The 17,177-nt window shown below is 40.1% G+C and overlaps 1 protein-coding gene across 1 annotated transcript in view; it reads left to right on the top strand.

Annotated features, from left to right (window-relative positions):
* The window catches only part of LRRC1 (leucine rich repeat containing 1), a 121,340-nt gene extending 105,164 nt beyond the window's left edge, over window positions 1-16,176 (top strand). Inside the window, exons 10-14 of the mRNA XM_066603869.1 lie at window positions 8,042-8,125; window positions 9,549-9,664; window positions 10,301-10,473; window positions 11,458-11,594; window positions 12,062-16,176. Coding sequence (XP_066459966.1) covers window positions 8,042-8,125; window positions 9,549-9,664; window positions 10,301-10,473; window positions 11,458-11,594; window positions 12,062-12,220 — 669 coding nt within the window. The 3' untranslated portion in view covers window positions 12,221-16,176. The remainder of the gene's footprint in view (window positions 1-8,041; window positions 8,126-9,548; window positions 9,665-10,300; window positions 10,474-11,457; window positions 11,595-12,061) is intronic.
* Window positions 16,177-17,177: the final 1,001 nt, after the last annotated feature.

The raw sequence follows: 17,177 nt of genomic DNA on the forward strand, positions 1-17,177 counted from the left end.
TTGCTTCTGACGATGGTCTCTATGGAAACCTATAAACAAAGCAGGAGACTAAGAAGCAGGAGATTGCCGGCAGATTGGCAATATCTTCTGCTGGGTTTTCAAAGCCCTTGCTTTGTTCTCTGTGAGACTGTGCAGTCAGAGCACACCGTCACAGCTTGTGGCATTGTGCTCTGTAGCTCCCATAGTGATACATAGCCCGGAAATCTTCCGGGCTATATCACTATCGACAGTGGAGCTCGTCCCAGAAAATTTCCGGGTGTGCCACTCAAGGGGTTAAAGGATCTAAAAATATCATATAAGCAATTTCCCGAGAGGGTGTGGGGGTGGATGGGGACAAAAATGTCATTCCGATTTTTAAAAAAATAAATAAAAGTATAAAATCCTTAAAGGGGTTGTCCCGCGGCAGCAAGTGGGTCTATACACTTCTGTATGGCCATATTAATTCACTTTGTAATGTACATTGTGCATTAATTATGAGCCATACAGAAGTTATAAGAAGTTTTTCACTTACCTGCTCCGTTGCTAGCGTCCTCGTTTCCATGGAGCCCGTCTAATTTTCGGCGTCTAATGGCCAAATTAGACGCGCTTGCGCAGTCCGGGTCTTCTTCTTTTCTCAATGGGGCCGCTCGTGCAGGATGCCGGCTCTGTGTAGCTCCGCCCCGTCACGTGCCGATTCCAGCCAATCAGGAGGCTGGAATCGGCAATGGACCGCACAGAAGCCCTGCGGCCCACCGAGGGAGAAGATCCCGGCGGCCATCTTCAGCAGGTAAGTAAGAAGTCACCGGAGCGCGGGGATTCAGGTAAGCACTCTCCGGTGTTCTTTTTTAACCCCTGCATCGGGGTTGTCTCGCGCCGAACGGGAGGGGGGGTTGAAAAAAAAAAAAAACTGTTTCGGCGCGGGACAACCCCTTTAAAATCTCCCTTCGGGCTTACCCATGTAAAATTAAATTCTCTATGAACCATTTATAGAAATAATATCAAACCACAATTGGTGGAGCAGTGAAGTGTTTTTTTTTTTCTTCTTCAAACTCCCGAATGTATAAAGCCCCATTTAGACGGGACGAATGTCGGATAAACTATGCCCGACGCTCGTTTCCGCACATACATTCTTCAGGAGCAGGGGAGCGTGTTTGTGCGGGGACGAATGTCTGGCATCGTTTGCCCGATATTCGCCCTCTCTAAATTGGGCTTAGTTTGCAAAATTTACTGCGATTTACGTTCCCACCGCAGTTTTCTTTTAGAGATTTTAAAACATTTCAAACTTTAAAAAAAATAGTTTAAAATGAAATGAGTCCCATCTAAAACTTTTTTTGTTTGTAATCCAACAATATCTTTTAGTCTAAAACGAATGAGATGGAATTTTATTCCTAGGTTTTGTGGGATATGGGAATATAGGAAGGAGATATCCAGTGTTGCCCAACTCACCTGGTCTGTGGTGTCCCAATGCCTTGTGATCTGCGGCAAGCACTGTGATTGGATCAAGTGCCAGCCAATCACAGCCATTCAGTGTATTGTAAACTGTGATTAAGAGTAGATACTGTGAAATGAGTAGATATATCCAGTAATGGTTCTTTAATGGTGGAGGAATGTAATTCAGGTTTGTTTTTGTCAATAGGAGGGAAAACAGTAGAGTGTAGTGACATAGATGGTGCTGCGGATGCTTTTTCCAATAGAAGCTCAAATAGAACTTTCTTATCCCTCTTTTATATACTGGACGGTGGGGGCTTTTCAGTGTCTAAAAACATAGATGGGGTTAGAGGCAGGTCGGTGCTGTCTTAGGATTTTATAGGTATAGGGACCTTTTTGGTTTCCCCTTTCTCTGGACAGGGAAGGGACTTGCTGTTTGTATAGCGCCAACTTATTCCACAGCGCTTTCAGGTAATTTATTACCAGCTGGGTACTCATTTTACAGACCTTGTAAGGATGGAAGGCTGAGTCAACCTTAAGTCGGCAACCTGAACTAGTTTGATTGATTGAACCTGCAACCTTCCGGTCGTGAGTGAGAGCTTAGGACTGCATTCTGCTGCCTTAACACTGCGCCTAATTTGGCAAATACAGAGGGAGAATCTGCGAGGAATTGAAGGGAGATCCAATGATTGCATCAGAAATATTCAATAGAAGTATAGAATCACCATGCCATAATGTGTAAATCCCTCCATTCTCCTATCCCATCTCTCAATTCGATACTCTACCACCTATTCATTCATGGTATATTCCTAGCAAAGTATTGAGGAGGGAGGGTGACACACCCTGAAACGCGTTTTATGTATGCTGGTTTAGAATATAAAGTGGACTAGTCTCTTAAAAAAAAAAAAAAATCCTCCAATCAGAAAAGTAACATGGCCTTTTTTCTGGGGAGCTTTCATGAGCTTTTACTTTATTTTATAGACATTAACTCTTCATATTACTTCTCATGGCCACTGGTTGTCTGCTGGTTTTTGGCCCAGAGTACAATGCACTCTATCCAATTCTATTGGATCCATAGTAGGGTTGACAAAGATGGCAAACCAAAATTTGATCAGTGGAATCCAAGTCTTTAGGTGGCATTGATTCAGGTAGTCTTCTCATCCAGATGTTCCGACAATGTTTGTTTTCCATATCTTGTTGGGAGGACATCAATTCCTGTAGCTTTGCTGAATGGCACTGCAGAATAAATAGTATGGTGGTCTTCCTGTTGATTTAGGACCTGTTGATTTTCAGCAACTCTGTGGTTCTGCTGCCGTATTTCTATTTAACAGTATTGATTTCTTTTGAGTAGTCTGCAATCTAGAAATGTCTTCTATGTCTCCGTTCATAGGAAGAGATTTAAGATGGGCTTTCATGTCCTAATCCTCATCCAAATCCATGGTGGCAATTCGCATAATAGGAGACACGTTGGTTGATTGTGGGCCATGAGATGGAGATGGCCAAAGTTGGCTGTGTCAGTGGAGGAGCGTTATTGGAATCCAATGTCAGTAGCCATGTGTGAGGTTGGACTGGCGGATTTCTTTTTGACGTTTTGTGCTATTCAGTAATTAACTTATAACTATTATAGGAATATATCATCTTAAGCCATTGGAGCTCATTCTGGGAGTTAATTACTCATCCATGAGCAAGTTACGTCCTCCACAGAAGTACAAAGTGTGGTATACTGCGAATGGTTTACAGTCTCAAAGAAGGGACCTATTAGATGGTGTTGATGATGTAATCCTGGCTGAAATCCAATAGCATGAAGGTACGATGACTGCAGTCCCTGTGTTGAAGATATAGAAGGTATTCCTATACTTGACCACTAGATGGCAATAGATGAGCTATCCCCTGTAGTCTTGTAAGGTGTAGGTATTCGATGGAGCACAAGAATTCTCCTGTAAGTTCCTAAGTAATAAAAGGAGAGCGGAGTCTGTAGCGGTAGAGGTCTATCTGATGGCTAAAGTGGGTCTTGGGCAGTATAGATGGTCTCAATAGGGTCCATATTTATTGAGGCAAAGCCTCTGAACATTGAGGTGCAATCTTTGCAGTACATTTAGAAAAATGGGGTTCCAGGGATGCCAAACCTCCACTAATCTGATAGTGATCTGACCTGAAGAGAAGTCATTAATACCTTGGATCCGAAAAGCCTCAATCACAAGAGGTAGAATTACAGCTGTTATTGGTATTTTCCCAATTAGGTTAGCTTTACTTTAACCCCTTTAAAAAGGCAACTCTGTACTTAGTATTTAAGTGAAAGCCTTGGTTTCTGTTATTCTCCCCTTCTGATTATAGTATTATTGGCCATAATGCCATAAAAGGATTTTTCAGTACATAAAAAGGCATTCAGCAGTGAATTTGTAGATGTATTAGTGTGGCAGCAGCTGCCTTATATTAGCATATTATGTTATTCCTGTTTGCGGTCTGTACATGAGAGCAATAAAAATGGCTGTTTTTTTTTAATGCTTCAAAGCTAAATCTCGTCAAGTGTGAAGAATGCATATGTCTAAATGAAGGAGAAACATGCACTTTGATTAGTAAAGAGAGGTGTGACAACATTCCACTCATTGTTTTTGTTTCTTTTTATAAATAAGTCGTGTTTTCGTCTGAAGACTCAAAGGGTTTTCCAAATCCTTTACAAAAATGTTGCCTATCATTCTCCGATGTAATCATGGCTCATTGTCTGCAGCTTGATTGAGCTAGGTTGTGCTCTTCAACATGTGGGAGATCTCTGAAACTTACGGTTTTTCCTAAAGTTGCTTGTTCTCAAACTTTTTCTTTATCTTGACAGCTTCTTATCTTTCGCTGTTTATCACGCACATCTTCTGTGTAAAGGCACATTGATTGATTGAAATTGCGGCTTTTACATTCGGCTTTGAATAGGCAACCATAATAAGAATACTGTATTTCTTAGAACAGTTTTGTTAGGGAACACAATGGTGTTTTCCAGCAGGCCACAGTGCTATTCCTAGGGGCATTGTTTTCTGAGACTTGCAAGGTAATAAGGCACTAAACCGTGTGTGTGTGTGTGTGTGTGTGTGTCTGTCTTCATTTTGCAGTTGAATATAGGCTAGCATTTCACATAAATGGCCATTTTCGGCCCCATAGACATTGGATGAAGTGGTGGTCACGCATGTACGCACTACCACTCCGTTCAAACTCCTACGCACTGCAATGGGGAGCTCAGAACCTCCATTGTAGGGATTGAGGGGATCTTGGCGGTGGGCCCCCTTGCGATCAGGTGTTTACCACCTGTCCTAGAGGAACTTCAGGTGTGGTGAATGTATAGTATGCCCCTATATTGAGAGGCAATGCCTTTTTAGGAATGCAAATACTGGAAAGGATTATATCATCAGGCACTATGCCAGCTACAAGTCAGTTGGCATGGTCCATTTAGTAACCTGCCCGTGCCCAAAAAAATTACATGGGCAAAACAATTTGTTGATTTAGAAGAATTGGGGATCATGTCCGAGAAATTAGAAACCAACTATTAGCTAAGCGTGTCATTGAATACCCTAGGAGTACTACAATGTATTTATCAATAGAATCATAGGATCACAGTTTGAACTCCCTATAGGGACAGAAGTGTGTTTTAAAAAAAAAAGCTAATAAAACCTAAAAATGGTAAGGCCCACTGTCCACAACCGTGAATTTGCCAGCGGTAAATCGCCGGCGAATCACGTAGGCTGGAGCAGGCTGGAATGCGCCGGCCCTGTGTCCACAAGCGGAGAATTATTGCGATTCTCCACTTGCGGCGGGCAATTTGCAGCATTCTGCGAATTGCCCCGATTCTCCGCGGTCAGCCTATCTATCAGATTAGGCTGACCGGCAGAGATTCGTGTGCGGCTCCTGTTTCCGGGCGGTGGCTCCCGCGGCGGAGATCTGCAACGCCCGTGGACAGGGGGGCCTAAAGAAGAAAAAATCTTTTTGCTCGCTTCCCCCCCTTTGTTTAAAAAACCCACATGTTTATGCCATGTGTACATGGAGTCTGGCTTTGCTTTTAATTCCCAGTCATTGTAACAAGACTTGTATAAAAAGTCCCACTTTGACTCGAAGGAATGCTGCCTTTCAATAGGTGGCACTGTGGAGGATTTATTCCATCTCCCTTATTTGCATATTACCCAGAGGAGCGTGCGTGGCCATTTGAGTCTCCTCACTTAGTATATAGCTGCTCTCCCTAAGGAGAAAAGAGTGTTTCTGATCCCCGTCCCAGGCCTCTCACTAGCAAAAGCCAGACTCCTACTGTACACTGATGAAGGGCAATAACCCGGAAACAGCTGTATGTACATGGAGTCTGGCTTTGCTTTTGATTCCCAGTCATTGTAAGAAGACTTGTATAAAAAGTCCCACTTTGGCTTGAAGGAATGCTGCCTTTCAATAGGTGGCGCTGTGGAGGATTTATTCCATCTCCCTTATATGCCACATCTGTAATGAGCCGTACAATATATTGGTATATCCCAAAACTCCTCAGGTTCCGGCACTCGGGAACTCATAGCAGATTCCAGGTTAAGTAGAAATAGAAAAAATGTTTTTATTCTGACTCCATAAAAATGTTAGACATGCTACAATACCATTATATTGAACACACTTTTTAGGGAGTGCGGCAAATGCTATTCAATAGAAAGCATTTTGACTCTGTTTCTTATTATTTTTGCCTCCCAAAAAATGCAATAAAAGTGATCCGAACAGCCAGATGTAGCTCAAAATGGTAGCAATAAAACTACAGCATGCAAAAAAACAGGCCTTCACAGTTCCGTGTATGGAAAAACATTATGGGAGTTTGAATGCAGCAATGCAAACAAAATGGGTTTTTATTGTGCAAAGATGAAAATAACTAAAATAAATCTATATAACTGCAGTATTGTAATTGTACCGACCCACTGAAAACAATTATCATATCATTTGTTACATAATTAGCGCTGAAAAGAAAATAAAAGCAATGGCGCAAATGTTTTGTTTGTTTTTTTTCTCCCTGCCCTCCGAAACAAATAAGTTTTGCAGTTCATTATGGGTACAAAAAAGAAGGAAAAATAAAAACTACAGCTCACCACGGGGGGAAAACCCCTCAAAAAGTAAGGTTATGGCTTTTGAAAAGTGGAGATGAAAATCCCTAAGTAATGGTGGCGGCTTTAGGCTGAAAATAAGCCAAGTCACTAAAGGGTTAAACATGACCACATCCCCTAGAGACAGTTGAGGTTTTTTGAGTAGATAACATCATTACCCCCTTAGGGTACAAAACAGCCTGGTCCTTAAGGACCAGACACTTTTTATACTTTTTAGGGATTTTACCTATGTGGTGGTTTTACTACCCTATTTTGTTTCCTTTAGCTCCCGCATTTTTTTTCCTGGACATATAGGGCGTTTTTTGGGGGGGGTTTTAAAAAAAAATTTTTTAAATTTTTTTTTTTACATTTATAGTTATTTTTTTAATTTTGTATATTTATGCTAAAATAAAGTATGGGAACTGGTTCCTCTATTTGTTTCGAACGTCTTGATATCTAATATGTATGGTTTTGGTTTACAGGGCGCATACGATGACTGTTTTGGTTGGCGCCGGCTTTGTATTTTCTTTCTTATGTATATATTGTTTTATTTTGTAATATTCTACTTATGTAATTTTTTTTTACTGTCCATGTTCCCCATGACATTATATAAGACCTCTGAGGGACATTCACATTTTTTTTATTTTACACTTTCCCACTGCAGCTGGGACATCCATGGGAGCCTCAGTTACAGGGGAAATCATCCCCTGTAGTGACATTAGTTACTGGCAGAGCTGGCCAGGGTCTAGTTTGACCCTCCAGCTCTGCTGTAGCAGGGAATACTGGCGGTCACATGACCCCCCCCCCCCCTTCCCCCGGTTTCCGTAGTGAAAGTTACACTGTACTCATTGAGCACTGTGTACTTAGAGAAGCAAAAAGCAGGAAGGGTTAAAACCCCCTCTGGCCTTCTGCTCTGGATTATCAGCTGTCACTAACAGCTGACAACCAGTCCTGCCTCTAATTGATTGCAGTGCAGGAGGCTTAAAGCACAGCTGTAATTTTACTATCGGCGGTGCTTTAAGCCCAGGACCAGGCACCATATATCTACGGTGCCTGATCCTTAATGGGTTAACAGTGGATAAAGCAAACACAGATGTAACCGTCTCCAAGTGATGCTCTCATCTGTTAACAAAGTCAACTGGAAAAGAAAAACCCTCTGTGTGGTGCATGGTGGGAGGGAAAATATAAGTGCTGCTTCCCTGATGCTGCAGGTAGTAATACTAAGTTCTGCCCACCTGTTAGATGCCTGATCAGTGTGAGTTAAACACCAGGGGTCACATGACAGATTTGGTGGGTCACATGACTGCTGTCCATTACTATGAGCAGTCCAGTCCCATTCTACTGTGCAGTGCTATAAGAAAGATGTCAGCAGAATTTTACATACAGGTTTATTAGAAAATTGTATGATTTCCTATTCTGCAACTAAATATCTAAAAACTGGAGAAAGTGGACAAGCCCTTTAACTGATACCCCACATTCTTTTTGCACTGTCAGTTTACAAATTGTTTTTCAGCTTACAAAACGATCAAACTATATTTTGTTTGTATCCACAGGTTTTGCCAAGGAGCATTGGGAAATTAAAGAAGCTGAACAACTTAAATATTGACCGGAATAAATTAATGTCCTTGCCAAAAGAGGTGAGAAGAATAAAATGTGTATTCTGTTAAAGGGGACCTGTCATTAGGACAAGTTGTATGAGGATAAAGCTACATTAAAGGGGTTGTCTCGCGGCAGCAAGTGGGGTTAAACACTTCTGTATGGCCATATTAATGCACTTTGTAATATACATCGTGCATTAAATATTGGCCATACAGAAGTTATTCACTTACCCCCTCCGGTGCTGGCGTCCCCGTCTCCATGGCCCCGACCAAAGCCGCCTTCTCCCTGGATTAGATGCGCTTGCGCTGAAGGGGCCGCTCCGGCGTACTCGCGACGCAAAAGTCTTCTGCGCATGCGATGGACATTTTGCCACAAGACTTTAGAAAATGGGTTGTATATCCATATCTGTAAGAATACATCTGTTATAAGGAGTAGATCCTTACTAAAATCTAAGGAATCTCTAAATAACTTGCACTAATGGGACCACATTAGAATCTTTAACCTGAAGGAGAAACAATTCGTTTTTCCCTATTGATTTTAATAGGTTTTTTTAAAAAAACTGTTTGCTTCCTTTGCTAGGTTTCCCTTTTTTAACGAAACAAATTGTGCTACAGACTGTATTATGTGTTTTTGTTTAGCTAAAAATCTGATGTTTTTTTAAATAGTCTAAAAAAGTTAGGAGCCAGCACGAAACGGGCCAGGACAGGGTGGTCTCTGCATTATTAAGGCTTGTTCACTCATTCTTTGTGAGCAACCTGAAAAATTAATTTGGATTTACATGCAGATGTCCCCCCAGATTTCATCCTTTTCCGTACCATTTCCCTGCACTGCCTGACATAGGTTTTGGGTAAAGGCAGGCGGTATGGAAATATTGTGGATTTCTTCTGCTGATTTGTAATGCACAGCAGACTATATGCAAGGCCATGAGAGTCTAATAGACCTACTAGTTCTAAACACTAGGAATGGGACAAAGTTTCTGATTTATAAAAGGGGATAAAACATTGTTTATGGTGCATTATGGTTTTCACTCGACAATCGTGTTCGTGTCTGGCCCTTATCAAAGCCATTCACTATGAAAGTTTGGTACGGTGTTAGCCAGTAGAGCAAAGTGCGATTGTTCTCAGTAAGAGAAACCAAGTAATCTTGTAGATATGATACCTTTTAATGGCTAACAAAAATACATGATGTTATAGTGAGCTTTTCAACCTACTCAGGGTCCTTCATCAGGCATAATCACTGAAAGGTATCGTCTCTACAAGATTTGGTTTCTCTTGCTGGGAACAATCCTATTCAGTATGAAGTAATGTCATTACGCCACTAAGTTTTACAGTAAGTCATGGGTAAGGCTTCTTAAAAGTGCTTACATGACTCTGGATATCCATGTTTTATTATGTATATTCTAATATGATGGTTGTATAATGCAGAAGTTATTTCTGTCCTTTTTTTAATTTCTCCATCTAGATTGGTGGTTGCTGCAGTCTTAATGTCTTCTGTGTACGTGAAAATAGATTAACTAGAATTCCTTCAGAAATTGCACAGGCGACTGAGCTCCATGTCTTAGATGTTGCTGTAAACGGGTAATATTATAGTTTCTTTCTTAACGGTGAAGAATTCTTGTATAGAATCTCGATGTCACTATGGCTATAAAATATACATATAGAGCTCTGAGGAAGATAAGCCTCCTGCAACATTCTTGGGCACATTTCTGGAATATATATATATTAGTAATTATATATTAGTAATAAGATCTACTTTTTATAAACAAGAAATGTATATCTTTATTAAATGTTATCTAACAGACTTTCTGAAATATTTTCTGTGCATGATCATGGGAGGAAGCTGCTGCTCTGAGCAGTTTCAAAAATTTTCACCATATCCACACTGTGCCCAAGATTCTCTGGCATAACTTGCACCGGACAGCACATTCATGTGCTGTCATTCCCCATGGGCAGTGGGCATTCTGTAATTGATTCTCGTCCATGAACTGGACAGAAACAGGATATGCTGAACATTATTTTGAAAGTGCCCAAGTATATAGCATAATTGGCTATAATGGGTCTACGTGCCGTCTGAATACACAGACCAAAAATATGCAAATGTGCCCTTAAGCTGTGCAGGGTGTGTGATTGCTGGCCCACAAATAATTTATGGTTGCCTGGAATTACTGAATATTCCCATTTTTCATGTTTTTGTTTTGTTTTGCTTGACTGTAGGTTATCGCACTTACCATTGTCATTGACATCACTGAAATTAAAGGCTTTATGGTTATCAGATAACCAGTCCCAGCCTCTGTTGACCTTCCAGACGGATGTAGATGCTGAAACTGGAGAAAAAGTCTTGACTTGTGTGTTACTTCCACAGATGCCTTCTGATTCTTCTGGGCAAGGTATTTAACATTAAAAGGGTATTCCAGCAATTCAGCTTAAGACAATTTTAGATGTTTTGAATAATTGTAAGAAGTTGAAACATTAGGGATTTTTGAACATTTTACCCAGTCTCCAGAATACCCCTTCAAATACAGTATGTATCTGGTATCGCCCTTTTCTTTAAAGCACATAGTTCATGTGGGCCATTTTTAGGCTAATGCCCTTCCCAGGATCTAAATTTACAGCATGGCAGAAGTACCCATGTAGGGTATATAAATGTTGTCACATCTGGTGAGCAAGAGTTATGTGGTAACTTTTCAGACATTCACATAAGCACCACAAATGAGATGGCCATCTAATAATAAACCTTTCTCATACTCCCAACATCTTTATTTCCTATACAATTTTCCTTCTTGGAATAACAGAAACATGGCTGACATGGCCTTCCCTGCAGCACTCTCCTTTGGTTGCCCTCAATTCCCCCATACTCCCCATCCTAACAACAAATACGGCAGAGGAGTTGGCCTTCTCTTGTCAAATAACTACACCTTTGCTCCCATTATTCCCCTACCAGCCCTCACTCCACCTATCCTTCAGAGTTCACTCAGTCCGCATCTACTCTCCCTGTAACCCCAACGTGGCCGTCAACTATCAACCGCCAAGCCCTGACACCAACTTCCTCAACCACTTCTCCTTTTGGCTCCTACACCTTCTGTCCACTGACATCCCCACCATCATCATGAGTGACTTCAACATTCCTATTCCACTGTAAAGCAATATCATCTGAAATTAATTAAGGTCCATTAATAACGGATTTACATAGAAGATCCTTCATCACTTCCCAGCAGGAATTATAATGGAAGAACTGTTCATGACGTTGGAGGTTTTTCTCTTAATAAACATATGCAGTAAATGATTTTGTGCTACTTGTAAGATAATTTTTTAACATGCCTTTAAAGATAAAGCAGATTTGTAAATGTAACTTAAATTTTGTTTTGCCACAGATAATTTACCAAGATGTGGGGCCTTTGAGAGTCTGGTTAATGATATGTCCGATGACACCTGGAATGAGCGAGCAATGAATAGAATAAGTGCCATACGATTCTTAGATGAGGATAAAGAAGATGAGGAGGATGAAACGGTACCTTTTCAATTTGATTTTCTTCATATTCATGCCTTACACATAGTTTAATGTATAAATGTCTACAGCTTCCAAACTAGACCATGTCTGAACGCAACGTTGTCTGACCCTTCTTTACATTGCTCCACCATAAATGCTGCACTAAATCAAAAATATATTCACTGGTCTAGTCTATCTAGTTGCTTAGTATCCACGGAAGGTGTCCGCAGTGGTTTCATAGGGATTGGGGAGCCAGGGTGTATAGATCTGGTCAGGATTGGTACTGCTCCCATAGTTGGTTGATTTGAGAAAGCCCTACACTAATTTTCCATCCAATGAACATTGCAGTTCTACATCTGACACCTAGTCCTGCACAGTATTCATCATTGTCACTACCATGGCTCTGGCGTGTTTGCAACATCACAAACCTCTCCTGTCCTGAGCTACACTGATGCCATTTAATCTATACCTTTTTTTTTTTTTCCAAGGCAACTCTTCTGAGACGAGCCACTCCGCACCCCGGTGAGCTGAAGACGATGAAAAAGACTGTGGAGAACCTGCGTACAACTATGAATGCTGCTAAAGGCCTGGACTCTAACAAAAATGAGGTCAATAACTCCATTGACAGATTGACCACGTCTGTGTAGCGAGCCACCTCCACCTTACCTCCTGTGTCTTCCCCCTACCGTAGAAATGTCTCCCAGCTTCAGGACCACATCCAGCCTCTTGTTTTTACCAGAACATAATCCTTCATCCCTCCTTTTACTACTTATGTTGAGATGCTGCAGTCTGGAGAGGAAGTGCCTTATATCAGCCAGATGTTTGCGTCTGTGACCACCTAACTTAATGCTGTAATTTTTATATTTTACCAATATTTACTTGTTTTTAAGAAGTAGGACACACTACTGTTCGGTTGTTTATTTTTTAATTTTAAATTTGCAAATATTATTTTTTAACTTTTTTGGAGTATATTTTATGACCTTTTTGTGGACCTATCAGAGACAAATGACAGTTTTATGTGGAAATTATACTTTTATTATATTTTGGCAGCTTAACTGGTGTATATTTGGGAAAAGATTGTGCAGTAGGTTGCAAAAATGATTCATTAACCTAAATTTAAGTACGGTACTTATGCCATTTTTAGAATGTAGAAAACCTGTGTTTTTATAATTACTTTGAGCATGTGTGCCAGTATGTTGTGCCTTAATAGTGGGTTTGTAGAATGTGATATGGACACTTTTTTTTTCGAGGGACAGATGTCGTCATGTGCCAATTTGCCTCATTTAGTGATCAAATCCTGCAGAGATCTAACGCAGACACAAACTTTTCTTTTATATACAGCTACATTGAGAAGAACAGCACAGAATTTCTGCAACGTCCCCTATCCAATGCACACACCTTTTAGATGAATTTGGCATTCGCCCCTGCTGGTATTTTATATGGAGAACATGGGCTTCGGTTTAAGAAAAAAAAAGCCTTTGAGAAATTAAAACCTTTCAGATATTTGGTAACGAGGGAGGAAATTTTTATGTTAGGGTTACTCTCTGATGGTTTGGCCTGCTTTACAATATTGCCCAGTGCAATACAATCCTATTTGTCTTTGGGTCGAATGTCTAAAAAGGGTCTGTCTTCAGATTTCCCAATACAAACTGCGTACAGTATTACATAGGTTTCTTAGAGTTGGTAGTTGCACTTTGAAGAATCTTGTAAGAAAGGCTGTGTGATCTTTTTGAAAGTTTTTCTGCCTTGATATTGAGATGAACCTTTTGAGTTCCGCTAGGAATGTTCGCAGTATTGTGAAATCTGGTGCCAGGTTTTTAAAGTCTTGTTGCCCGTCGTTATGTTATGGTTTTGCACTGAGTTTGATATGATGTAGGCTTTGTAAAAAGCTTATATTGTGGAAGTATATCCATTCGTTTTATACCCAGGTCGTGGTTGTCATTCTTCTTAATATATTTTCTAGTCGGGGTCATGTTGTAGGGTTGTCCTTTTTAAGCATGTGGTTCGTTTCTAAACTTTGAGGATTTTTGTCATTAAAATCTGTATATAGGGAATCAATAGCTGTTGTGCTCCTAAAGCTAGAGGAAAGTCTGCTTTGCTGCAGAGCTCCAGATAAGACATTTGTTGTTATACTGTTACCTCCTTGGTGGCAGCACCAACTGTGGTTTTAGCTTGTAACAAGGACCTCAATCAGTTGTTTTATGTTATTTGTAAGTAACGCTCTACCTCAGCAGTATAGCAAAAAATTATGTATAGCCTTATTATGTGCTAGTAAGTAACAGAACACTGCACCCATCAACACTTTGGGGGAACTTATTATGGGCTGTGGGCTACTTTTTATGATAAAAAGTCGCAAATTAAAGCACATGCACAATAATTTGCCTTTTTGTTCTTCTCTTGCCACTTTTTCAGAATGGCAAGGAAAGTGGTGTGTAGCCCCCAGCACGTTTACACATTTGCTATAATTTTTGACAGAAAAGGTGCTTATTATAGTGCTTTTCTATGCCAGTTTAGAACTGCTTAGATTTCCATTTCTGTAGCATAGATTTCCAAGGATGTGCCAAACTTATTAAGAAACGTGTGCCTCTTAACCCCTTAAGGACCAGGCTGTTTCGTACCTAAAGGACCAGACACCCATGTGGTGGTTTTAAATTTTTTTTTTTTATTTCCTTCAGCCACCAAAATTATACTTACTGTGTTTTTGTTTTTTTTTCCGTGACACACACAGCAGGTTTTTTCAAATTATTTCACTGACTTTTTTTCCCTTCTGCTGAGGGTAATAAACATAAAAAAAAAATATATAGATTTTAAATTTTTTTTTTTTTTTTTTTTAACATGTATAGTTTTTTTAATTAGTATATTTACACTTAAAGTATAGGAATTGGTTCTTCATTTTCTTTCAGATGTTTTGATATAGAATATGTATAGTTTTGGATTGCAAGTCTCATTGCAACGGTTTTGGTTGGCGTCGGCTTTGGGTCATTTTCTTTTTTCTGTATATATTTTTATTTTATTCTGACAATTTTTTTTACTCCTTTTTGTAACTATTGTTTTTACCATCTATGTCTCCTATGACATCATATGAGACAACGGTCACTACCAGAGCTGATCAGGTCTGCTAGGACCCTGTAGCTCTGCTGTAACAGGGAACACATGGCAGTCACATGATCACCGGGTCGCATAGTCGAAGAAACACTTTCACTTTTTCGTGAGCGCTATGTACCTGGGAAAGGAGATGGCAGAGGCAGTTAAAAACGGCTTCTCTTCTCCAGGTTCTCAACTGTGACTAACAGCTGACAACCCAACCTGCTTCTGCTTGATTGCAAGAGCAGAGGCTTAAATCCTGCGCCGTATTTTTGCTATCGAGCGGGATTAAAGCCAAAGACCAAATGGCATAAATTACCGATGCTTGGCCCTTAAGGTGTTAATTTGGTGCATCTTTCTGGCTCACTGGTGTTGAACTTTAGTAAATTCCTCCCAAAGTCTTGTTGGCATATATGTGGTAATGTAAAGTCAAATTAGTGTCATTTGAGGATGTGTGTTGCCACCACTGTGCCAAGATGTATATGGAGAAAGTCAACTACCGCAACCTAAATGATATGTGCATAACACTAACATCATCAGAAGTAACGAAAACTAAACTTTGTTGTATGTCTGTATATAGAAAATCCTCTTCCACAACCGCCTTAAAAATCAGCCTTGTGATGCCTTGTATACTGTCTGACAACTAGCTTTACGGCTTATAGGTGTAAGCCTCGTGTCTAACAGAGAAGAAACATTTCATTACTGCACACAGACAAATCCCACTTAGGGCGGCTTCACATGAGCGTAATCCGCTGCGTGCTGCCCGTATGTGCCAGTCATGTGGCATGCAGCCAGTACGCAGTGATAGTGCATACTTCCTGCGGGCCACCAGTCTCCGCGCACTATCTTGGGGTGTGTAATACACGACAAGATAGAACATGCTGCGATCTTCATTGTGCGCACATTTTGCATAACACATGTGAGCGGCAACATGGGAGCCTATGGCATATTGACTCGGAATACGCTGTAACAATACGTTTGTGTGAAGGAGCCCTTAAGTTGCCAGTGTGAAATGAGTATCTGCAATAATGTATCAATTGTAAATTGTGATTTTAATGTGAATGTGTAAATGGAGCTTTAGAACATTTGAGGTTTTCTATCACCAAGTAATGGGCTTGTGCCAGAAATACAATAAATTGCCACTGGACAGAGACTGGTTTATTTTGTATTTTTCGTTTCTACTACAGATTGTAGAAGTGAAGAATAGTTCATACAGTAAGAAATGAGATTCCAAACAGAATGTATACAAGAGCCATGTGCCAGGAAGTAATGTTGTATTGTAATTTAAGAGTGTTACTTAAATATTAAGTATAATATTTGGCTGCAGATGCTGTGATTTTTAAATTCGGCTTTTATGTGCATTCAGAGAAAAATGGGTATCAGTTGTCAGAGAGGGTGTATAATCTTGTGTTTTCAGCAAATGTCATTGAATAAAGAGTTGTCTCATTGAAACTGTGAATGACTGACTTCCCATAATGACATGATCTGCCAGTGCACAAATTAAATCACATTTGTTTAACTGTGTTTCCTATCAATTCCAACACTTAAAGCAGAATAAGTTCTGTTCACTCTAACGCTGCTTTCTCCTCCGTCAAGGGCTACAATTATGCAGGCTGAAGCACTAGTCTTGCCATGGAAATAAAAATGCATAAATAAAAAAGAAACCTTGACGGATCCATTGTAAGGCAGGATCTGTCAAAGCTATGAATGTTAAAACCCAAGTTTTTTTATTGAATACATTTTTAATATATTAATATTTAAAGGGCTTGTCTGATGGCCAAACAATATTTTACTTATGGTTACACATAGGTAAAAAATAACAGTGGAATTTACACGCGGAGGGTCCATACGGAAATTCCACGGCAATTCTGCCCTGTGTGAACCCAGCCTTAGTGTGTTCAGGATTAAACTGAACTAGCTTTGCATAAAAAGTGTGGTGATGCTGAGATTAACCCCCCTGCCTAGGAAACCTTTATAAACAAATGAAAATGTTGCAGAGGTTCATGGATCAGTATTTTCCAGAATTTGGCACTCCAGCTGACTGAAAACTATAGCTCCCACACTGGGGCTTATAATTTTGTAATGGCTAGAGAGCCACAGATTGGGGACCACAGGCATGGATGGTGCTAGTAACTAGAACAACACACATTCATTTACAAAGGCTTCATTCTAAAGAAAATATTGGATTACAGTGGTGTTTGAAAGTCTGTGAACCCGTCAGTTTTCCATATTTTTACTTATTTGACCTAAAAGTACTACTTTCAGTCCCTGTTTGAAAATCTGATGTAAAGAAAGCAAACCTCAAAGAAATTAGTTGAAAATATTAACTTGGATGATTTTCTCCAATAAAAAAATGACCGATATCACATCTGACTGATTTAAAGTATGTGAACCTTGGCTTTCAGGATCTCATGTGACCCCCCATGTGTAGCAATAACCAATGAATTACTGGGAATGTTTAGATGCCGTCTTGCACGTTGGCTTGGAGGAATTCATCTGTTTAAAACAGCTTGGTGGGTT

The sequence above is a fragment of the Eleutherodactylus coqui genome, chromosome 1 (assembly GCF_035609145.1).
Source record: "Eleutherodactylus coqui strain aEleCoq1 chromosome 1, aEleCoq1.hap1, whole genome shotgun sequence".
In the NCBI taxonomy this organism is placed as follows: domain Eukaryota; kingdom Metazoa; phylum Chordata; class Amphibia; order Anura; family Eleutherodactylidae; genus Eleutherodactylus; species Eleutherodactylus coqui.